The 24,934-nt window shown below is 39.9% G+C and overlaps 1 protein-coding gene across 18 annotated transcripts in view; it reads right to left on the bottom strand.

Annotated features, from left to right (window-relative positions):
- Positions 1 to 24,894, bottom strand: part of ATXN2 (ataxin 2) — a 146,813-nt gene extending 121,919 nt beyond the window's left edge. For 6 of the 18 annotated variants that reach the window (XR_005781107.1, XR_005781104.1, XR_005781109.1 and 3 more), the window contains exon 1: positions 24,591 to 24,884. Coding sequence is in view for 6 of the 18 variants with exons in the window: in XM_040443869.1 (XP_040299803.1) it covers positions 24,591 to 24,799 (209 nt within the window). In the remaining 12 variants the exon portion in view is untranslated. Of the gene's footprint in view, positions 1 to 24,590 lie in introns of all 18 variants that reach the window. The other 12 variants (XR_005781103.1, XR_005781099.1, XR_005781100.1 and 9 more) reach the window with 7 other exon arrangements.
- Positions 24,895 to 24,934: the final 40 nt, after the last annotated feature.

The raw sequence follows: 24,934 nt of genomic DNA, 5'->3' as shown, positions 1-24,934 counted from the left end.
ACCTTATACCCAGAATTACAAAGAACTCAAAGAACTTATTAATAAGAAGATAAATAGCTCAACAAGCAGGCAAAAGACTTACACAGTCATTTAAGCAAGTAGACTTAGCTGATAAAATTAAAGACTGATAATGCCAACAACTAGCAAGGAGGCCAAGCAGCTGAAACTCTCACACACCACTGGTGGGAATGGAAAACGGCACAGCCATTTTGGAAAACAGTTTGACATTTTCTTATGAAGTCAAACAGACTTATACAACCCCACTCCCAGGTACGTATTCAAAAGTAATGAATGTGAATGTTCAGAGCTGGTTTCTTCAAAATAGCCAAAAAGTGAAAACAGCCCAAATGTCTATTACCTGATAAATGAATAAACCGCAGTAGTGCATCCTGAATAGTGGAATACTACTCAGTAATAAAGTTACAAATTACTGATACATGCTACACACAGCATGGATGAATTTCAAAAGCACTGTGATAAATTAAAGAAGCTAGACACAAAAATAATCCATAATCCCATTTATATGACATTCTGGAAAGGCAAATCTATACAGAAATCAAATCAGTGACTGCCAGGGGCTAAGGGGGAAGAAAAGATATTTATTATAAAAGTACAGAGGGAACTTTATAGGGTGGTATCTAAATTGTGGTAGTGATTACGTGACTATACATTTGCCAAAATTCAAAGAACTTTACACTGCATAGGATGAGTTTACTGCATGTAAACTATACCTTAAACTTGCCACTCCCCAAACTAAAGGCAGAGCCAAAAAGAAACTCCTAAAACATACCTAAAAAAGGTTAAATTTTACTATATGTAAATTGTAACAAAATTAATCTGAGGCTAAAAATTCATTACATTGCACATAAAATTGGTGAATTTTACTGTATGTACACTATACTTCAGTAAAGCAGATTATTTTTTAAGAGACACACAATTGGAAAAATTTGAAATGACTAGACATTACATAATACTAAAGAATTAAGGGGTGCCTGCGTGGCTAGTCGGTTAAGTGTCCGACTTCGGCTCAGGTCATGATCACGGCTCTTGAGTTCAAGCCCCACAATGGGCTCTGTGCTGACAGCTGGAAGCCTGGAGCCTGCTTCAGATTGTGTGTCTCCCTCTCTCTCTGCCCCTCCCCTTCTCTCTCTCTCAAAAAAGTAACATCGAAAAAAATTTTTAAAAAAAGTCACAGCTCTACTGACTGAGCCAGCCAGGTGCCTTGCCCCCAAGTGTGATGTTTTTAAAACTTTCATTCTCTTAGAGAAATATATATATTGAAATATTTACAGAAGAAATGATACATTAGGAATTCAAAATGAGAACCTACAGTAATCAAGATAGTATGCTCCTGACATAAGGATAAAAGAACAATGAAATAGCAACAGTCCAAAAATAAACTCTTACATTTATAGTCAAATGATTTTTGAAAAGAGAACCAAGACAACTTACTGAGAAAAGAATAGTCTTTTCAACAGAGCTGAGACAACTGGATATCCACATGTAAAAGAATGCGGTTGGACTCCTACCTTACAACATATATAAGAATTAATTCAAAATGGATCAAATACCTAAATGTAAAGGCTAAAACTCTAAAAGTCTTGCAAGAAAAAAAATTGGGGTAAATCTTCAAGACCTTGGATTTGGCAATGGATTCTTAGATATGACACTAAAGGCACAATCAACAGACGAAAAAATAAATGGGACTATATCAAAATCAGAAATTTGGGGTGCCTGACTAGTCAGTAGGGCAGGTGACTCGATCAGAGGGTTTTGTTTTCAAGCCCCACATTGGGCCTAGAGCTTACTTAAGGCGGGGGGGAAGGATCAAAAAAATTTTTGTTGCAAAAGGACATCACCAATAGCAACACACACACACACACACACACACACACACACACACACACACACAAATATGAAGAAACTATGGATAAATTAGAGAGGAGATCGCAGATATTCCCAACCCAGGAAACCAAAAGCACTAGGACTTTAGAGTGCAGTGCTTAAAAACAGAGGGCATACCAAAACCCAAAGGTCTACTCTACTTTTCAGACAACTCGGTTTCAAATCCCAGGTCAGCCACTTACAGTGACCCCAGGAAGGTTACTTAATCACTTTGGTCCCCAGTTTTCTTATCTGTAAAACGGAAATAAGTCAAGTCACAGGGTTGTGGAGGATCAAGTAAGAGAATATGAAAAATGTACACACACACAGACACACTCTCATTTGGTCAAAACTTATTACATTGTACATTTTACAATGTGGGACTCATTTTATGTCAATTAAACTTCATTAAAGGTGTAAAATAAACACTCTAGCACAGAGGAAGCACTCAAAAATTTTAGTTTTTTTAACTTTATATTTAACAAATATCTGTTGAATGAGCCAGATGAACACAGCCTTGCCTTCAGGCAACTTACACTTTAGAGGTTATTCTAGGACAAAGTTTAAAATGTGCTATTTTCATATGTATATTTTATCTGTTTCATTCACCACTTGAATAAGTAAAATATATATACAAACAACCCAAGAACACTCCTGATAATTGAAACACATTAAATAATCTAGCTAGAATAAAATTTCTTCCCCTATTGTTTCAAAATCCTGGGGGTGGGGGAGGAATATGCAATTTCTATTGGTAGTGCCCTCCACAACGTAATTATAGAACTTTTTATTTCTTCATTTTTCATCATTCTTGCTTTCATTACTATTCTTCAACACTATCTATAGATGTCATTTACTAGTTTCTATAACTTTCAACAGGCCTGGATAACTTATACAATCCAAGTATTTCATGGATACAGATTTCTAGAACCTGACTAGTTGTTTGGATGTAACTAATATTCTTTGGCACAGTTAGAAAGACATACCTGCTAACCCCTTTCCAGTAAAGGTGTAATAATACTCTTCTCAGATACTGACACAGCCAACTGCTTATTATTTAGATTTCGACTTAAATGTTCCATCCTCAGAAAAGCCTGTCCTGACCATATTATCAAAAGTCGCTCCCCAACCATTATTATATCACCGTTTTCATACTTTAGTAATATTTAATGAATGATAGCACTTAATATCTGAAATTCTATTATGTGTTCAACCAACTTACTTTCTGTTTCTGTCCACTTCCCACTCCCAGAATATAAACTCCATGGGGACAAACACTGTCTCCTTCACCACTGTGTGCCCAGGGCTTAACAGAGGCTGGCATACAGTAAATATTATAAATTGTTGAATAAATTAAGTATATTAAGTAAACAGTACAATTTATGTGAATTATGACAAATACCAACTAATTCGATTTGTTTATACAGTACAAAAAAACTACAGTTGTCAGGAGAAAGGACAACTAAAAACTAGAAATGTAATTCCAGCTCTTACAGTTAACTCACTTAGGTGAGTCATTTTCTTCTAACCATTTCAATTTTTTTTACTAGAAAGGGAAACTCTATTAACTAATACTTATTGAATAATGATATCCACACTGAAAAAATGAGTCAAGGCGGCAGTAGGGGGTAGGCCACAACAAACCCAAACACTAAAGCTAGGGTTTTTTTTCTTTTTAGCAAACTAAGGTGGACCAGCAACTCTAAATTCACACAACTGCCAGATTAATCCAGTCATACAATCATCTAGAACCACTGTTTCAAAACAACTACCATCCCCATAAGAACTAATTTAATTTCTCTACAACCTGCTCGTCAAAATATATACAAATAAATAACCTAAGACCCTACTCTGACCCTATCACTTCCTAGCTCTATGACCTTAACCTCGTAACTTCAGCTCATTGTGTCTCAATTTCAACATTATAAAATGGTGATAAAGTTAGTACCTTTAAACATTTTTTAACATTTATTCATTTTTTGACAGAGACAGAGCATGAGCAGGGGAGGGGCAGAGAGAGAGGGAGACACAGAATCTGAAGCAGGCTCCAGGCTCTGAACTGACAGCACAGAGCCCGACGTGGGGCTAGAACTCACAGACCTTGAGATCATGACCTGAAGCCGGACGTTAACCAACTGAGCCACCCAGGCGCCCCTAAAGTCAGTACCTTTAAAAACAAGAAAAGAAAAAAAACAGCATCTTCACATAAGGCTATAAAAAATTCAGTGATATTCATAAGGACAGCCTGGCTTAAGAACAATGCCTGGCATACTAAATAAATGCTTGATCATTGTTAGCTAACACAATTATTTTCCTTATATTACAACACAAATTAAACTTGTAAAAAAAAAAAAAACCTCTTCATATAAAGTTTTACTTAAGAGGAAGGGATAAGGGACATGGCCATAACATAAAGCCAGGCACATTGAGATATGAGCTACACCCACCAAGAGACTCAGATAAAAAGGAATTTTAGGACTCAAGTCCAGTGCTGTTCAACAAAACTTTCTATAATGATTAAAAAAAAAAAAAATTCTATATCTGTGCTGCCTAATATGGTAGCCATTAAGTACACGTGACGGCTGAGCACGTGAAATATGGCTAGTGTGACTGAGGACTGAATTTTTATTTTAATTAACTTAAATTTAAATTTAAATAGCCTGGGCGGCTCAGTCAGTTAAGTGTCCGACTTCAGCTCAGGTCATGATCTCACGGTCTGTGAGTTCGAGCCCCGCATCGGGCTCTGTGCTGACAGCTCAGGGCCAGGAGCCAGCTTCAGATTCTGTGTCTCCCTCTCTCTCTGCCCGTCCCCTGCTCACACTCTGTCTCTCTCTGTCTCAAAAATAAATACAAACATTAAAAAAAAATTTTTTTAATTCTAATTTTAAATAAATAAATAAATAAATAAATAAATAAATTTAAATAGCCATGTGGAGAGTAGCCACCAGCTGCAATCCTCTCCTTGAGCTTCTTCAGACACTGGCCCTATGAATCTTCGAAAGCATTCATCCCCTCCATTGCACCAGAAGCGTTTCCATGTAGTGAACTCAATGAAGTCTCTGTCCCAATGTTTTAGCCATTGGTCACTAATCTTTCCCAGGGCCTCAAAACAACTTTAATCCCCTTTCAAAGACAACAAGTGATAATGAGGAAAAGGGAACTACAGGTGAAAAAAGGTAAGACATTTACTGATAACTGCTAAAGCTAAGTGACAGCTATGTAGGACAGCTATGTTCTATTTTTATATATGTTAAAACTCTCTATTAAAAAATTTCTCATTTGTATTTAAAAAAAAAATTTTTTTAACATTTATTCACCTTTCAGAGACAGAGAGAAACAGAGGGTGAGCAGGGGGGCGGGGGACAGTGAGAGAGGGAGATACAGAATCCAAAGCAGGCTCCCAGGTTCTGAGCTGTCAGCACAGAGTCTGACACGGGGCTTGAACCCATGAACCGCGAGACCATGACCTGAGCTGGAGTTGGACACTTAAGCGACTGAGCCACCCAGGCGCCCCTCATTTGTATTTATTTCAAACTCACTTCATTTCTTCTCTAACTACAAGGGCTTCCAAATCTGTCTCTCTGCTTTCAGCAAGTACCACCCCTCCATTTCTTCCACCACACTGTAAATCATATCTTTCTACACACACCATGTGTATAGCATCTTCTGCTTTAACACAAACTTCCTATCCTAGAACTTCCTCTTCTCTTCCATGGCCTCACTGAAAACTACTCACCATTCCTCAAGATCCATCTCAACACCGTGGGTCTTTTTCAAGGATTTTTTCTTCACCACCCATCCAAGGCAGTCATTCCCTCCCTTCTCAGTGCTACCAGTTTACACTCTGCATGCCTGCCTTTCCTACTCTACCGAATAACCTGGAAGCAGAGAGGTTTCATTCATCTTAAGTTTTTTATTCTAATTTCAGCTAGTTAACAGTGTTAGTTTCAGAAATGTAACAGTGATTCAACAATTGTTTATCTTTTTAATTTTTTTTAATGTTTATTTTGAGACACACACACACACACACACACAAACACAGGAGGGAGGAACAGAGAGAATCCCAAGCAGGTTCCGCATTGTCAACACAGAGCCTGAAGCAGGGCCTGATCCCACGAACCACAAGATCATGACCTGAGCGGAAACCAAGGGTTGGACACTTAACATTCTGAGTCACGCAGGTGCTCCTTGTTCATCTTTTAACTGTTCTAGTCTCACAGCTTCAAACTTACACTGAATTAATGAACAGTATACATACACAAGCTCAACAAAATGCTGAAGAGCATCCACTCATCCAGCACTACCCCAAACCTACCAACAAGCACTTTGCAACCTTACCTTGCTCATGCAGTTTCTACTGATTTCCAAACATGCTATAACAGTTAAAAGTTACAAACACTTACTATATGCCAGGCATTTATTTAAGCATTTTACATACATAATTCATTTAATTCCCATCATCCCCATTTCACAGAGGAAGAAGCTCAACCACAAATAAAATACCCTGCCTTATGTCACAAAGTAAGGAGGTGGTGTGCTAAACAAATTGTTGTATGACTTTGGACATGTCATTTAAAGTTTCTGCTCTTGTGTGAAACAAAGAGGATGAGTCATGATGATCTGAAACACAAGCTTCCAATTCTAAAATTCAAATTTGTGGGAAGGGAATAGGATGCCAAACAGAAGGAATACTGGTTTGTGTAAAGAAAATAGTAATTTCAGGCATTCTCCATAAAATAGTTTGAGGGAAAATGTCAATCGTTATTCTTGCAGTAACTACAGAAAAACATGGAATAAGTTCTCAATTAAGAAAACTAACATATGGGACAAGCTAAGTTCTACAAGAATTAATAAAAAGAAAAATAAGTGAGAATATGTTTCAATGGAAGACCTGGGCTAGATCTTAGAGGATCTAAGGATGACAATGAGGAGAAGTATGAGGGTGTGGAAAAGCAGAAAAATGATGGAAGAGCAGGCAGGAAATGAAGGCTGAGCTTGGTACCTGCAGAGGTGATGAGAAGGAGACCATACTGATTTAAATGGACCATGCTTTGAAGAGCTGATGGAAAACAGGATCAAAAAGATAAAATGAGGCTTTATTAGCTGCCCGGCAAATGTCCTGTTTTTAAATGGCCCAGAGCTAAGAATGACTTTTACATTTTTAAAGGGCCTGTGTGTGTGTGTGTGTGTGCGCGCGCATGTATATGCCAAAAAGACTGTATATGGCATGCAAAGCTTTGATTATCTGGCTCTTTAAAGAAAAAGTTTGCTAACCCCTAGGATAGATCATGGAAAGCCTTGAAGGTGAAGAGGACCTTGGGAGCAGGGTGATTTTTGAACAACCAAAGAAGAGTTTAAGTCTAACAGCAAAAGGTAGGCTAGATTAAACTGGTGGGCAAAAAGTAATGTGTTGCAGTAATTAAAAATAAAATGTTATGATCGTCTAACATGACTGGCCCATGCAAATAACTGAACCAAGAATTTCAATTTCCCTAAAGTCAAAGAGGATAGCAACCATTTCCTCAACTATTAGTCCTTTCTGAAAGACTGATGTGTGCTGAAGTCTTATTCAGTGTGTCCTATAGCCCCAGGGCTATGCAGCCTCTAATAAGACCAAGAGAGAGTGGAGAACTGGGTTCTACACTCTTATTTTCATATAGAAATGTTAAGTGGTGTTTGGGTTCTTAGATCAAGCCACAAACACCTTCTCAACCCATGATATAGTACGATACTACTTAGTTCAAATTAATTATGGGTTACAATCGACAATCTGATAAAATAGGCAGGTGCAGAATACTAACCACCATTTATAACATTATTTCCAAACTTTGAAGAAAAAAAAAAAATCACAGATTTTGGATCCAGACTCATTTACAAATAAAGAGAACTGCCAGGGCTAAGGTCTGGATAACTGAAGCCATTTTATGGCTAACAATTATAACCAAATGGTTTTCATTGATTTTTATCAGTTCTATCATAGAGCTATACTAGAAGCAGGGGAGCACAGTTACTAAAAGTTAAAGCTTTGGGGCGGCTGGGTGGCTCAGTCGGTTAAGCATCTGACTCTTGATTTCGGCTCAGGTCATGATCCCAAGGTCGTGGGATCAAGCCCCATGTTGGGCTCTGCACTGAGAGTGGAGCCTGCTTAGGATTCTCTCACTGTCTCCTTTAGCCCCTCTCCCCCCACTCACGCGTTCTCTCGCACTCTCGCTAAAGCAAAAAAAAAAAAAAAAAAAAAGTAAAAACAAATAAATAAAGGATATATATATATACACGTAATGCATTAGGCACAGTGTCTGAAATCTAATAGGTACAGAATAAATGGGAACTATCATCTTATAAATAGAAAGTTCGCCATAAACTGTTTCCACATCACAAATACCTAAACTTTTTTCAGAAAAAATGGCTACTACTCACCACTTGGCTCAGAAATGCTAGTTTTCTCCTAATGTATTTTATATAGGAAAAAAGGTTTTATAAACAGAAGCTCTTATTTATTCTCTGACCTTTTAGACTGGGTTAAAAATATGCAGACTTCCTATAACATTTACAGACTGAATAACTAAATTCTGTCACAAATGCAAATTCTCATTTTCTTCCCCATTGTTCATCCTAAGGAGCCTCTGAACTGCAAGCTAATGACTCAAATTCCTGATAAATCAAAGTAAGAAACTAATTTTAACATTCCTTAAATCCATTACCAGTTTTCTTCTGTTCTCACTTGCATACCTTTTCAGAGATCCTAATTACAACAATATTAAGTCATTCCATCGTTGTTCCCTTTTAGCTGAGTAAGTTTAAACACGTACTTACTTAGCTTCTCTGGGCCTCAGTTTCCACACAGGTAAAATGTGACAGGGCAACAGATTACCTAACAGGACTGCGTGATAATCAAGTAAGAAAAAAATACATATACTTTACTTATTTATACTTATACTAAATGAATATGCCCTAGCAGAAAAGGAAGCTCAAGGTGAGTTCCACTAGTAACTTTTCCCCCTCTTTCCTTTATGACCCTAATCAGCTTTCACAAGCTTAGACAACAAGGATTCTCAAACCTACTGATTTCTGTGGCTAGCCAGTGGCTACCCCTAAAGCATTACAAGGAGTAAACAGCAACATACTAGACTACTCAGTGCACCTAGCTGGCTCAGTTGGTTAAGCCTGCAACTCTTGATCTCAGGGTTTTGAGTTCAAGCCCTACGTTGGGTGTAGAGCTTACTTAATTTAAAAAAAAATACTGGGGAACCTGGGTGGCTCAGTGGGTTGAGCATCCAACCCGATTTCCACTCAGGTCATGATCCCAGTATTGTGGAATGGAGCCCCACGTTGGGCTCTGCACTGAGTGTGGAGCCTGCATAAGATGCTCTCTCTCCCTCTGCCCCTCTCCCCAGTTCACACTCTCTCCAAAATAAAATAAACAAACTAGATTACTAAAAAAGTATAGATAAGAGGGCCTATCTTTTCTTTCAATTTGTTTTAATGTTTATTTTTTGAGAGAGAGAGAAAGAGAGAGCGCGAATCAGGGAAGGGCGGAGAGAGAGGGAGACACAGGAATCCTAACCAGGCTCCAGGATCCAAGCTGTCAGCACAAAGGCTGATTCGGGGCTTGAACTCCCAAACTGCAAGATCATGACCTGAGTCTAAGTCAGACGCTTAAGCGCCCAAGCACCCAAAGAGGGCCTATCTTCTGATGAAACCAGTATGTTTTCTTCTCCTTATCTAAAAGACTGCTTTCCAATATTTTATAAGATAGAAGCAAGCATCAGCAACTCAAACATATTATGAGGGAGCAGTCTGAACTTTCTGCCTTGTCTCCCTCCCCTACTCCAGGAAGGAAGAGACTTCATCTGGCTTGTTCTCTACTGTATCCCCAGAACCTGACAAACAGGAAATACTCAAAAGAATAGTTTAACTTTGGTATGCCTATAAAACAAATATCATGTTCCTTGACAGCAAACTCATCTGCTTAACAATGAAACCAAGGCTCATACAGTCAATACACAATTTATCACTTACTATGCTTGTTAAGTTATACTAGGGACTTGTCTCTGTCCTCAAGATGCTCTAAAATAAACCTAGAAGGCAATGCAAATACAGAAACTTTTACTTCCAAACAAGTGAGATCACAAATAGTTTCTTTTCACCCAAGAGGATATAGAAATGGCGAACAAGCACAGGAAAAGAAGTTCAATATCATTAGGTATCAAGGAAATGTAAGTTCAAACCACAATGAAATACCAATACACAGCCAGTAGAATGGCTGAAATTAAAGATTAACATACCAAGTATTGCCAAGAATTAGAGCAATTAATAAAAATCCCATACACGGCTGAGGGGAAAAATAGGACAGGCATTTTAACAAACAGTTTGTCAATTACTTTTAAAACTAAAGTGTCATACAACTCAGCAATCCCATTTCTATGTATTTAACCAAGAAAAATGAAATCACTATGACCACACAAAATCTGTACACAAATATTCATAGCAGCTTTATTCATAATAGCCAAAAACTGCAACTTGTCCAACACCTGATGAACAAAACTCTGGGAAAGAGGGGCGCCTGGGTGGCTCAGTGGGTGGAGCATCTGACTTCTGCTCAGGTCATGATCTCGCAGTTTGAGAGTTGGAGACTTGCGTCGGGCTCTGTGCTGACCACTCCAAGTCTGGAGCCTGCTTAGGATTCTGGATCTCCCTCTCTGCCCCTCCCCTGTTCGTGCTCTGTCTCTCTCAAATATAAAATAAAACACACACACACACACACACACACACACACACACACACACACACACTATGGGGAAGAAAGTACTATTACACGCAGTAACACAAAAGAATCTCAAAGCATTATGGTATGTGAGAGAAGCCAATCACACAACGCTTGTATTCTGTATGGATCCATCTGTATGACATTCTAGAAAAGATAAAACTATGATGACAGGAAAAAGATCAGTAATTGCCAGGGTTAGAGGAAGGGGAATGACTGATAAAAGGCACGAGGAAACTTTATGGAGTGATAGTATAATTATGGTGGTGGCTCCAAGACTTTAAGTTTGTCAAAACTCAAGAGCTATATGCTAAAAAGGGGGAACTTTATGTAAATCATATTTTAATATATCTAATTAAAAATATAATCTACCACAACAAGGATTAACTAAATCTACCACAATAAGGATTAACTAAATCCTGTCTAGCAATCTGAACTAAATCACAGTGCACTGAACAACAAATTTTTTTAAGTTTCTTGTGTATTATCCATGTGTCTGGACAGGAGGACCACATATGAACATTCCACTAGGCATCATTTCCCAAAAGATAACTTTCTCTGAAGAGACTTCTCCGATACCATGGGAGGCAGCCCAGACCCTACATGCAAGGACTGTGTGTCGGGGGCACTATCTGCAAGTCTTGACTGGGGTTCCAGCAGTAGCACCGTCACTATGTTAGCCTTCTCCCAAATTAGCACCATTAGCTGCGAACTTCCAGGTTTTTCCATCTCATCTATTAATTCTCTTTATCTTTGGTGAATTATTACTGACTAGACGTGGTACTTTTTGTTCTCTCTCCTTCAGAATAACCCATCCTGTCCCAACCCATCATTTTCCTAATACTCTATTTTTTTCATCTCTCATCTTTTTCAATTTTAAGAAATCTCTCACCCAATTGTGAGGCTTGAACTCACCGCCCTGAAGTCAAGAGTCACATGCTCTTCTGACTAGGGCAGCCAGTGCCCCAATCTCTCATTTCCACCATAGTTAAATGTGTTCTTCCGACCGGCACTGTCAATACTCACTGCTGCTGCACTTGTTGAATGAAAATGACAGCTTTAGGAATAATAAACTAAGTTTAAACACAGTGAACACAGAAAATTTACAAATAACAGGGATGGTGGACTATGAAATGAACATAAACAACCAGGAAAAAAAACCAAAACACCTCACTTTTGTTCTAGGAAGTAGCTTTGCTCCTATCTGAGTCCATTCTAAGGAGAAAGTTTGTGAGGGGAGGAGTTGCTACACTTAAATACAAGGCCCTGTGTGTTCAATACCACAGGAATGACACCTGCCAAAAAAAACTACATCAGCACAGGAGGAACCACATTTTCCCAAGGTACATACAGTGAGACACTACAAGAGAAGATCTGGGCTGAGCCATTAAAGACTATGTTTAAGAGGATGAAGAGGACTACACTGGCATAATCTGCTTTACCTGGGGAATAAATACAGTGTACACAATCTGTAAAGGGACCTGGCTATCAGGCCAAATAGTCTGGATTTGATTCAGCTAATAATGAGAGCCGCTAAAAGTTTCTCAGTAGAAATGGAACATAATGAAAATGTTTGGGGAAGAGTCTTAGGGCCGTGGAGTATGGATGAAGTGTCTGGACATAGAGAGACCAACTGGGATGCTTGCTAAGCTACAGTGAGTAGATACCCTCTGGCGCCCATGATATAAAGACTCAACTCACCTCCTTCTCTATCCACATTTCTTCCCCAAGACTAAATGAAATCTCAGAATGCTCTACATAACACTCTAATCAATCAGAATTGGCATACAAAGTGAAACCTACTTGCCATGTAGGATAAGGATCGGAACAGGATAGTCACAGAAGAAAGGAAAGGAATGACTGGTAGAAACACTACAGAGGAACTTCATTTAAAAGGACTCAAGAGGGGCGCCTGGGTGGCGCAGTCGGTTAAGCATCCGACTTCAGCCAGGTCACGATCTCGCGGTCCGTGAGTTCGAGCCCCGCGTCAGGCTCTGGGCTGATGGCTCAGAGCCTGGAGCCTGTTTCCGATTCTGTGTCTCCCTCTCTCTCTGCCCCTCCCCCGTTCATGCTCTGTCTCTCTCTGTCCCAAAAATAAATAAAAAACGTTGAAAAAAAATTCTTTAAAAAAAATAAAAGGACTCAAGAGGGAAACAAAAATAATACAAAAACAGGGAGGGGGACAAAAGAGATTCATAAATATGGAGAACAAACTGAGGGTTGCTGGAGGGGTTGTGGGTGGGGGGATGGGCTAAATGGGTAAGGAGCCTTAAGGAATTTACTCCTGAAATCATTGCTTCACTATATACTAATATGGTTGTAAATTTTAAAAAATAAAAAAAAAAGTTAAATTATTAAAAAAAAAAAAAGGACTGAAGAGGGGTGCCTGGGTGGTTCAGTCGCATAAACACCCGACTTCGGCTCAAGTCATAATCTCATAGTTTGTGAGTTCGAGCCCCGCGTCAGGCTCTGAGCTGTCAGCAAAGCTCAGAGCCCGGAGCCTGCTTCAGATTCTGTGTCTCCGGCTCTCTCTGCCCTCCCCTGCTTGCACTCTCTGTCTCTCTCTCTCTCTCAAAAATAAACATTAAAATTTTCTTTAAAATAATAAAATAAGTAAATAAATGAATAAAAGGACTGAAGAGGGGCACCTGGGTGGCTCAGTGGTTAAAAGTCTGACTCTTGATCTCGGCTCAGGTCATGAACTCATGGTTTGTGGGTTTGAGCCCCACATGGCTATGCACTGGTGATGTAGAGACAGCTTGCAATTCGGTCTCTCCCTCTCTCTGCCCCTCCCTCACTCATTCTCTCTGAGACTCTTTCTCAAAATAAATAAACAAAAAACAAAGGACTGAAGAAAAAAAATAATAAAAGGACTGAAGAGACACTTTCACTTGAAACATATGAAACAAAACAAAAAAGAACAAAAGTAGAGTAAAAGCTTTGCTAACTGAAAAACTTAGACAATGATTTTTTTCTGGATAGATGGATCTCTTCTTACATTACTGAATAAATACCAAATTTTGAAAACAAGTCTTAAGAAATCTTATTAGTACCACTATTTGTACACCTGAAACTAACACTGCATGTTAACTAAGTGCAATTTAAATAAAAACTTAAAAAGAAATTAAAAAAAAGAAATGATTATATTAGAAAGAAAAGGGAACAAGATTCTAAAGCCAGCCATGCAGCCAATGATGGGAGAACTCTAGCAAATAAGCTCTGTGGCCTTAGTTTCCTCACGTGTAAAGAAGAATGAGAACTAAAAATCCACCAGGGCCACTTCCAACTCCAAATCTGTATAATTCTAAACAACTGAGACCTGAGCACCTGGGTGGCTCAGTCAGTTGAGTGTTTGACTCTTGATTTCTGCTCAGGTCATGATTATTCCAGGGTCGTAAGATCAAGCCCCATGTGGGGCTCTGCACCGGGCAAGGAGCCTGCTTAAGATTCTCTCTCCCTGTGCCCTCTGTCCTTCCCTCCCCCTACAATCTTTCTAAAAAAAAAAAAAGGGGGGGGTGGTGTCTGGGAGGCTCAGCTGGTTGAGCATCCAACTCTGGTTCAGGTCATGATCTCACGGTTCTTGAGTTCAAGCCCTGAATCAGGTTTTGCATTCAGTGCAGAGCCTGCTTGGGGATTCTCTCTCCCTCTCTGCCCCTGTCCCCCACCCACCTCTCTCAAAACAAACAAACAAACAAACAAACATACTAAGAGTTTACTATGTACCAAGAATGGAATGTAACAGAAATTTAGTAATCTCACTTTTTAAGGTACTCTTTTCCCCTTTTAATAAAGAAACAGAGCACAAGAGTGAGTGACTTGCCCCAATCATTCAAACACCTCACCCACAGCCAAGCACTGCTCCAGAAGATTGGTACACAGTAGCAAACAAAATCAAGTTTCTGCCCACACAGAGCTTAAATTTTAGTTACCAAGGGGTAAGCCCTGATTCTACCCTAGACTGAAGTTACCAGATTAAATAAAGGATGCCCCATTAAATCTGAATTTCAGATAAATGAATAATTTTGTCCCATGCAATGTGGGACACACTATACTTTAGTATTAGTCACTGTTGATACAAGTTCAGCTGAGCATCCTATATTTTTATTTGCTAATTCTGGCAACCCCAGCTTAGATATAACTACAAAACCCTTCCTCAATCCTTTTACTGTATCTCAATGTCTCTAATCAGTGACATCAACAAAGTATTACATTGTACATTGTAATACAGTATATATACGTTAACTCAGAAGTTAACGATGCAATGCATTCTAGTATCTTCTACTCTTTTTCATTTTTCTAAAAATGCTTGTCATGACCCACTAGAGTGATTTTACACTTTATTAAGGGGTCATGACCTACAGTTCAAAAAATATAAAAAGCAATTTAACTTTGTCTTAGGTCACTATTATGAGCACATCAACTAACAACACTGTGCTATGAAATAGTAATGATTCGGTCTACTAAGGCATAGAATTGTAACTAAAAGCCAAATGAAATATTCTTTAGTTCTCATGTCTGTTTTTTGTAATTCTCTCATCTCTTAACTTTCTGTCATGCTATTTTTATTTCTCACTGCTGTCATTGTGTTTGCCTCTAAAAGTTTTGCCTTTCTATTGCTGGCAATGTGTAAATCATGTAAAGTAAAAGCAAATAAACTCTGAAAGAGGCCATGAAGAACTCGTCCTTTCTACAATCTCCACAAGCTTCAATGTAAAAACTGTAGGTCTTGTCTTTACTTAATTATCAAGTATATTTCAGTAATGAAAATAACTACACAATCTCCACAAAAAAAGTTTTTGAGACCCAAAAGAAAAATGCACAATTTAGTACAAAACTAGCTTTTTCTTTAACTAAAACTATAATCAAGATTAATTTTGACTATTTACAAAGATTACTGCTAAAAATATTGTTTGATTCATAAAACGCATTAAGAACATAGAGGCAATCAAAAGTATTTGACCACTGACAAAACTGTTAGATAAAGCATCTCATGGTAATATTCTTAAAAGAATACAACATTCTGAAGTTTCTATATACTTAATAAAAGTAAGTCACATTCATTATTACATCACCGACAAGTTTCATACCACAAACTGATGGGATTTACAAAGACACCATCATAGAATTCCATTTTATCCAGTTCCCAAAACGCAGTTAGCTATTAAACATGGTATGAAATTGTTATTTTACAGCCACTTCAAGGCTAATACTATAAGCAATTCACATTAGAATATTTTTAAACTAAAAGGGATACCAGGGGCGCCTGGCTAGCTCAGTCTGTGGAACATGCGACTCTTTAATCTCAGGGCTGTGGGTTTGAGCCCCAAGATGGGTGTAGAGATTACTTAAAAACAAAACCTTAAAAATATAAAAATAAATAAGGGGCACCTGAGTGGCTCAGTCAGTTAAGTGTCTGACTTCGGCTCAGGTCATGATCTCAGGGTTTGTGAGTTTGAACCACAAGTCAGGCTGTGCTGACAGCTCGAAGCCTGGAGCCTGCTTCAGATTCTGTGTCTCCCTCTCTCTCTTCCTGATCAGCATTCTCTCTCTCTCAAAAATAAATAAATATTTAAAAAAAGTCTAAAAACGTAAAAATAAATTAAAAGCAATTTCAGGGGTGCCTGGGTGGCTCAGCTGGTCCAGCGTCCAACTTCAGTTCAGGTTCTCACAGTTCTCACGGTTCATGAGTTCAAGCCCGAGAGTTCATGCAAGCCCCACGTCAGGCTCTGTGCTGATAGCGTGGAGCCTGCTTTGAGTTCTGTCTCCCTCTTTCTCTGCCCCTACCCCACTCATGCTCTTTCTCTCAAAAATGAATAAACTTTAAATAAAAACAAAATTTTTTTAAGGAATTTCAGATTTTCACGGGACCACAACTGAAAATAATTTTCAGCAAATAAAACCTGAGGTTAATAGTTTTGACAAATTTTCATAAGCAACCCCAGACTCGTAATACCAAGCCATTAAAAATAATACAACCAAGGACTTAACATTTAAGTCGATTTCATACCACATATGCACAAAATTACACGTATTTTTTAAAAAGATAAAGAACCAGACCTTCTATTTTACCGAGCCAAACCTCAAGGTTACAAAAAGATATCTTGAAGGTCAAGGACTGCCTGTGGTTGTCGCATTCTGTAAAATGCACAGCATGATCTTGTTTACGTCTAGGTCTGTGTTTATTTAAAGAGAGGGAAATAATAAAATTCTACAAATAAGTTGCTTTGGGCAAGTCCCCTAACTTTTCGAAGCTTAGGGTTTTTTCCCTTCCAGTTTAAAATAAGATTTTCTGTTATTTCTTCATCCTCCTCTAAAATTCTAGAGTTTTAGGAGAGAAACATTCTTTTAAGCTTATTTATTTATTTATTTATTTTGAGATACAGAGAGAGTGTGAGCTGGGGAGGGGCAGAGAGAATCCCAAGCAGGCTCTGCAGGGAGCCCTGCCTTGGGGCTGGAAACCTTTAGGTCATGAGCTGAGCCAAATCAAGAGTCAGATACTTTACCAACTGAGCCACCCAGGCGTGAGGGAAATATTTTAAAAGACAATATATACTGTTGAATCCAAAACAGTATGTACCATTTGATTCCATCTTGTTTATCATATATATGTTTATAAAAAGTCTGAAAAGATGAACTCCAAACTTCCAACAGTAGCTACTCAAAGAAAGATTGTGGATGATTTTAAAGAAGTTTGGGCTTTCTTTTTGATTCTCAGCAATCTTTTCTACAATGAGTATATACAACTTACTATTTTTCAAATTATAAGAGGCAGAACTTTCAGATATAAATGAGGCAGTACCTGTAACAAGATTGTTTCTCCACTAATTTCAAGAATAAATCTGTTCTGGGGTGCCTAGGTGGAACAGTTAAGTGTCCAAGTCTTGACTTCGGCTCAGGTCATGATCTCATGGTTCGCAGGATTGAGCCCTGCATCAGGCTCTGTACTAACAGCACAGAGCCTGCTTGGGATTCTCTCTCCTTCCCTTCTCTCTTTCTCTCACAAAATTAAACAAACAAACAAACAAACAAACAAACAAAAAGACTAAATCTATTCTGTTGAGTCAACATGGATGGACCTACAGGGTATTATGCTAAGTGAAATAAGTCAGAGAGAGAAAGACAAATACCGTATGATTCCACTCTTAAATGGAATCTTGAAAAAAATGAATAAACAAAAAGCAGAATCAGAACTATAAATATAGAGAATAAACTGACAGTTCCGGGGGGAAGGGGGGGGAAATGAAGTCAGTCACAGGAATAAAAAGAGCATAAGGAAAACAGTCGATGATATTTTAATAGTGATGCAATGGGACAGATGGCAGCTATACTTGTGGTGAACATAGCATAATGCATAAACATATCAAATCACTAAGTTGTACACCTCAAACTAATGTGACATTATGTGTCAACTATGCTCCAATTTTTTTAAAAAGGTAAAAAAAGAAAAAGAAGAAACCTGTTCTGGACACTGGTTCAAATACATCTCTTATCTCCGTTATACTCAGGCAGCTTAAGATCCCCTGCAGATCAGCGACCACATTCTCTACAAATCTTCCTATCACAAAGTATGAAATTTTATACATACATTAAATATATATAAGAGATATAAAAATCTCTTGAATTAATTGGCGTTTTAAATCACAGGGAAGTGGTTCATGACACCACTGCCTACAAAACTGCAAATCTGCTTTGTTTGGCAAGCACCTCAATGGAAAATACTACTATTGTACGAACAACATTCAAAAGCATAAGTCATTCTTTTTGAGTAGAAAAATATACTTGAAGGATATCAGAAAACACATTAAGATACAGCTCGAACTTCTCCCAAGCATAAGTAATGCAAGGAAACGTTAGGAGTTCAAAATTAAAATTTTGAACGTTAAAATTCTAGATTAAGATGCTACAACCTTTCAAAGGCTTGATACCAGCTTCACATTCACTGATGAGTAAATTTTCTGACAAAAACATCCCTATTTTTTAAGACTAACATCTAAGGAAGCAAAAAGACCTCAAGAGGAAAGAGCTTTCTACTTTTTTTATTTTAGTAACACTCTTGCTAAAAAAGACCACTGTATTGACCTAAAACATTGGTAGGGTAACAGTCATAGATGACCCAGATATGCTTCACAACAAACCAAAAACCAAACAAACAGAAACAAGTACTTCCACTTAAAAAGATACAGTAGCAGACAGGCCTGTTAATAAACTCTATTTACATGTCCACCAAAGTTGTCACGTTCATTTGAAATAGCTACAAAGGGGCGCCTGGGTGGCGCAGTCGGTTAAGCGTCCGACTTCAGCCAGGTCACGGACTTCAGCGGTCCGTGAGTTCGAGCCCTGCGTCGGGCTCTGGGCTGATGGCTCAGAGCCTGCAGCCTGTTTCCGATTCTGTGTCTCCCTCTCTCTCTGCCCCTCGCCCGTTCATGCTCTGTCTCTCTCTGTCCGAAAAATAAATAAACGTTGAAAAAAAAAATTTGAAATAGCTACAAAATCAGGGTTTTGTTCAGGCTCAACTCTTTATAGGATACCAAAATACTATCACTACCCAAAATAGAAAATTTTAATTCCAGGGAAAAAAATATTCTAAAAAACTTAACACCTTTTTCAAGGTATAAAAACACACTTTGCTCGGGGCACCTGGGTGGCTCAGTCAGTTAAAGTATCGGACTTTGGCTCAGGCATGATCTCACCGTTTGTGAGTTCAAGCCCTGCATCAGGCTCTTGAGCTGACAGCTTGGAGCCTGAAACTTGCTTCTGATTCTGTGTCTTCCTCTGTCTGCCCCTCCCCTGCTCACCCTCTGTCTCTCTCAAAAATAAACAAACATTTTAAAATTTTTTTTTAATTAAAAAAACAAAAACACTTTGCTCTTGTCTAAGGAAATCCTCAGCATCCCAGAGACTGGAAAGCAAGTGCTTTCTGGTGAATGCACTAACCTGCCGTCCTGGACCTGAGCTGTGGCCTCCAGCCCAGCTATCCCTCTCCTGCAGACTTGGCTTCCCCCACAGCCATTTCTCTGTTCTAATGGAGTGTTGCACAGCCTTTAGGCAATTGGAAACGTTTGTAGTAAGAACCAAGGACCGGTTTTCTCTCTGACATCTATGAATGCCTTAACCTCCTTTATTCTACATTCTTAAGTCCTAGTTAAGTATTCTTTTGAGGAGGAGCAGGGGAAGGGGCAGAGAATCCCAAGCAGGCTCTGCTCTGGCAGCTCAGCCCACCTCAGCCCAATGCAGAGGATCATGACCTGAGCTGAAACCAAGAGTTCACATGCTTAACCGACTAAGCCACCCAGGCACTGCAGTGCCCTATTAGCCTTACATCTCTCAACGGTGAAACAGTTCAATGAAATAAGAAATAACCAGGAAAAAATAAGAATTACAAAATAAAAACACACTTTGCCATGGTAAAAGTAAATTCTAACACAGCTATAGGACCAAAAACAATTTTTTTTTAAAAAATCAGTTCCTCCTTTAAGTCAAAACATACAGCTATTGAATAGTTATGATATGAGTTAACATCCCCTGTGTAAAATTATAACGGTCTAATTAGACATGGAAAATACACCATGAAGGTTTTGACTTTTCAAATGCAGTATCTTTAAGCAACTACAGGATTACTTTTTTGACAAAGATAGACAATTTGATGTAGGTGTTTGCCCAACTTAAAAAGTGTATTTCTTCTCTAGGTACTGAGAATGAAAATTAAGCCAATTAGGTTAAAATAAATAAGCCCAGTAGAAAACCAAAAATGTACACCTTTCAATAAATAGCCTTCTATAGCTCACCTCTGATGACCTAAATGCCAATTAATTTTTTTTGGTCCAACTACAAATTTCGTTATTATCAATACACATGTAAAAGAATGAATTAATAAAGGATGATGCAGTTTAAACCTTATAAATTACAAATGGGGCCATATGACTAATTAATCTAGATCAAAAGCAAATGGCTAACTACCTCACCTTCAAAACTTTGTTCAAATGTTACCTGCTCAAAGAAGCCTTGCCAACCCATTTAAAACTGCATCCCACTTCCTTTCCCCACATTCCCATATTATACCCTTAATCTGCTCCCCTCTAATCCCCCATAGCTCCTACCTAATAGCAGATCTAGTGTGCTAATTTAATGTCTCTTGTTTATTGTCTGGTTCATTACATTAAATTGTAAACACCAGAAAAGCAGCTATCTTTGTTTTATTCACTGGCATATCCCAAGCACTTATAACTGCCTGTACGTAGATTTTCAATAATTTTATGTGTTCAATGATGTCAAAGTTTTTAGGCTCTTCTAAGAAATATTTTAAAAGACGAGTATCTTGCAAATATTTAAGTGGAACATGATGAAAAATTACACTATATTGCAGCATAATTTCCAAGTTGCAATGCCTTCAGAGAAAGAAGCAATGAAAGTACTAAGCTGAAAATTACTAAAATAAGTTTTTATTCACATTTAATCCTGTATCCAAAGAAACTGTAATGTTATATTATTTAGGATTGGGAATGGGGTAACAGAATTGTAAACCCATTATTTTTTTAAATAGGGAAGAAAATGTGGGAGTAGAAGAGATATGGGTTAGCCAGTGATAATTCCCAATAGTGCCATGAAATTATATAAAAGTTAACAAAGATAGCTTGGTCATTGGCTAACAACTAATAAAAAATACTTTTAGATGAATAAGGGAGATTAACAACAACAAAAGCTTCAGAACAAGTTTCTCAGAACTTTCATTCCTCTACTTAGTAACTGAGTCTTTGAAAGTATGAGCACAATAGATAAACCATGTATCCTCATTAGTGTTAACAGTTACTGTTTTCAAAGCATCTTCCCATATATTATTTCATTAAGTCCTCAGAGAAACCAAATTCAAACTCAAGTATAAATAATCAGGTAGCTAACAAAAGCACTTAATAACGTATTCACTTGACAGTAAGTGCAACTTTTCCCTTGAAAATCCCCCACAGTGTTTGACAAAGAAACCATTCTATAGAAGAGCCACCTTCTTGGCAATGGAAACTAATACAAGTCTTCTGAAGAGTAATATGGCACAGCTAGCAAGAGCCATAAAAATCTTGAAGCCCTTTGACCTAGTAAAAACCACTCCTGGGAACTTTCTCTAAGGCAATAATTAGACTGAAGCCAAAAGCTATTAGTATAAAGATGTTTACTGCACCACTATCTAGCATAGTAAAGGTGGAAACCCAAATTCCAACAATAGGAGAATGGTTAACCAAAAACCCAAAAAAAGTTTGTAACACAATGCTAAGGAGAAAAAAACAACACAAATAACATACATAATCGCTAAAGCCACATAAACATGAAAATGTAAAAGGCAAAAATAAGTATTAGATTAATGCAGACTTTAATATCATGGGTATGTTGTTCTAATATAAAACCACCTTCTAAAACATACATGACAATTTAAGACAGAATAAAATTTTGAAAGCCATGAAAATCCACTATTCAAGTTAAAAAAAAAAAAGTCAAATATGATGAAATGTTATTTAAACACGACATGTGAATTTCTAGACATTCAAGAATATTTTACTACTTTTCAACATGTCAAACCCAAAGCTGCATTTTCTTTCCTCACCTTTGGCCCCAGATACGTATTTTAACTGCTGATACACACAAACATAATGTGAGGAGACTCTAGAAATTGTAATTAATTTACAAAGAACCCAGGAACAATAGTTCAAAATCAAAAGGAATTCTACAAGTACCTTTAAAATCCTGCATAAGAATAAAAACATCTCTTACCTATCAAAATGAGTTAAGGGCCAGAATCTATGTCTCAAATAAAAGAACTTAAAGCAAGGAAGAATTTAAATTAACCTTGGATGTTCGTCAAGCCTCAAGAAACAGAAAAAGATCTTTGGTACTAAAACATTCCATATTTTTTTGATCACTTAAGCCACTCCGGAACAAATTCTTTATTATTAAATTTTTAAGCCTAAGGAGAGCTGATGCAACTTAAAAGCGTAAGTATTATTTTTCAATTATTTGAACAAGCTGAATATATCTGCCAAATTTCTGAGACCTAAGAAGAAAAAAAAGATACCCTTTTCAATAAAAATTATGTACAAAATTTTTCCGTTTTTCACCACGGATGCCAGTGAAAAAGGGAAACGGAATTACAGAATCCTAAGTGAAAGAGCTGGGAAAATAAGCACTTCATCTGAACTAGCTGGACTAGGTTAACGTTTGTGGGTGGTTCAGAGAAGGGGCGACTCCGGGTGTGTGGGTAGGGTAGAAGTAAGAAAACCAATGTTGGCCCTTCCCCCTCCCTAGAAGGAAGCACAATTCCTTAAAAATCAGCTCTGATTCATCTTGACGGATAACTTCTCCTATCATAAATGAGAATTCTTTGGAAATAGATTGCTGAAAACCTGTTTTCAAAAAGAAAACTCAGTGCGTGAAATTTAAAAAAAAAAAAAAAAATCCTCTTACCCCACCTTCTAAAGCCCAGGATGTCTGTCTAGGGAGGACCCTCGTCGTCGAATCTGCCAACCCCGCCTAGGCCTAACGAAGGCACGGTAGTGCCGGCAACACGGATGGGCTCGGGGCACAAGGGAAATGGTCTTGCGTGCCCTTGGTGAGCTCTGGCGGCACTCCCCAAGTTAAGGACACTGGCCACAATGGAATGGAGTCTATTGACATTTGCTGCCCCGTTTGAACACTAAGCATTTTTTCTTAGTTCGTGAAACACGAACTGACAACCACCCCCCCCCCCCACACACACACCCCCAACAGGCCTTCCCGCACAAACACACCCTCCGGAGTCAGACCCGGTTAACTGGGACAACACAGAGATCCTAGTCCCTACCACAAACCTAGGTGCATGGTGGGGGAAAGGGGGAGACGACGCAAGTAAACACCTGCATTTCTGCCTTTAGGAACCCCACCACGTCCCCAGCTGCAATCCCTCTCCGCTCGAAATTTCAAAAATTGGGGTGAGGGTTGGGAAAAATGCACCGTGCCCGCTCCCTGCCACCCACCACCATCCCCTTATGTCCCCAATCTGGCCTGGACTTCTGACGCACGCCTAGGTCCGGCCCTCGCCCACCACTATTCAAAGGCGCCTTCTCCTCGGCGGCCTCGAAACAGCAATGCGGATCGGCCACCACCCGCGGCGGAGAGGCCTTGCAGGGGAAGGAGGGAGGCCGGGAGGGGGCCGGGCACTCCCCCACCCCTTCCTCAGGTGGGGGAGGGCGGAACGCTGCGGGAGACTGCACGGAGCCCGACGATTCCAGAGGCGTCCGGGAGCCCCCAACGCCGTGTTAGATTTAAATGCGGAGGGGTGCGGGGGGGCCACTACCGCCTCAATCCGGTTCTTCGACCTTTCCCAGGGCAGAGAGTGGGGGTGCTTAGGGGCGCTTCACAGACCCTACTGATTCCAGATGAGCCCCGTGGCTACCCCTTTAACGGACAGGGGGGACGCTGCCCTAACTTTCCCCCCTCCCTCGTTATTCCCCAATGGGGGAGTTGGCAAGTTTCGAGAGACTGAACCAAAACCTAAAGACCATTCCACGTTAATATTTAAACCGCGGGGTGGGGGCGCTGCCCAAGCATCCCCTCCATGTTGGGGTTAAAGGAGGAACAGAGACTGACAAATGCTGAGACCTGTGAATCCCTCCCAAACACTTAAATGGAGAGGGGGAGGCTGCCCAGTCCTTCCATCTTGACCGTTTGGGGGAGGGGATGGGGATGTTGCTGGAGACTGGACACGACCTGACATTCCTGGAGGGATCCCGCAGCGGCCCCCACCCAAAACCCCGGGCTCCAGAGGGGAGTGGGAGCCCCACCCCCACTGCGGGCCCCCAGCCCACCCCACCAAGCCAGGCCGGTCACGGGGCGGGGACGACGGTGTGGGCCGCGGGGGAGGGGACGCGAGGCCCAGGCTCGTCCAGGCCCGGAGCGGAGGGGGCTGGGGCGCGACACCCACCTGCCCAGGCCGGGCCGCCCGCCGCCTGCGCTCGCCGCCGCCACCGAGGAGGAGGAAGCCACTGCCGAAGACGACGAGATTGAGGACGGCGACGGCGCGGTGGCGGGCGACGTGAGAAGGCCGCCGCTGCCGCCGGGCTTACGGGCATTGGCAGCCGCGGGCGGCTGCTGCTGCTGCTGCTGCTGTTGCTGCTGGGGCTTCAGCGACATGGTGAGAGGCCCATACACCGGCCCGCACGCCGGGCGGGGACAGCCGGGAGCCGGGCGCGCCGAAGAGACGCCGGAGCGCGGCGGGGGCGGGCGGGCGCCGAGCGGGGAGGCGCGCGAGGGCGCGGGCGGAGGGGG

This window comes from Herpailurus yagouaroundi, unplaced genomic scaffold (assembly GCF_014898765.1).
Source record: "Herpailurus yagouaroundi ecotype Mexico unplaced genomic scaffold, PumYag 191, whole genome shotgun sequence".
In the NCBI taxonomy this organism is placed as follows: domain Eukaryota; kingdom Metazoa; phylum Chordata; class Mammalia; order Carnivora; family Felidae; genus Herpailurus; species Herpailurus yagouaroundi.
Note: the sequence above shows the minus strand (reverse complement) of the source record. Positions and strands in the feature narration are given on the sequence as shown.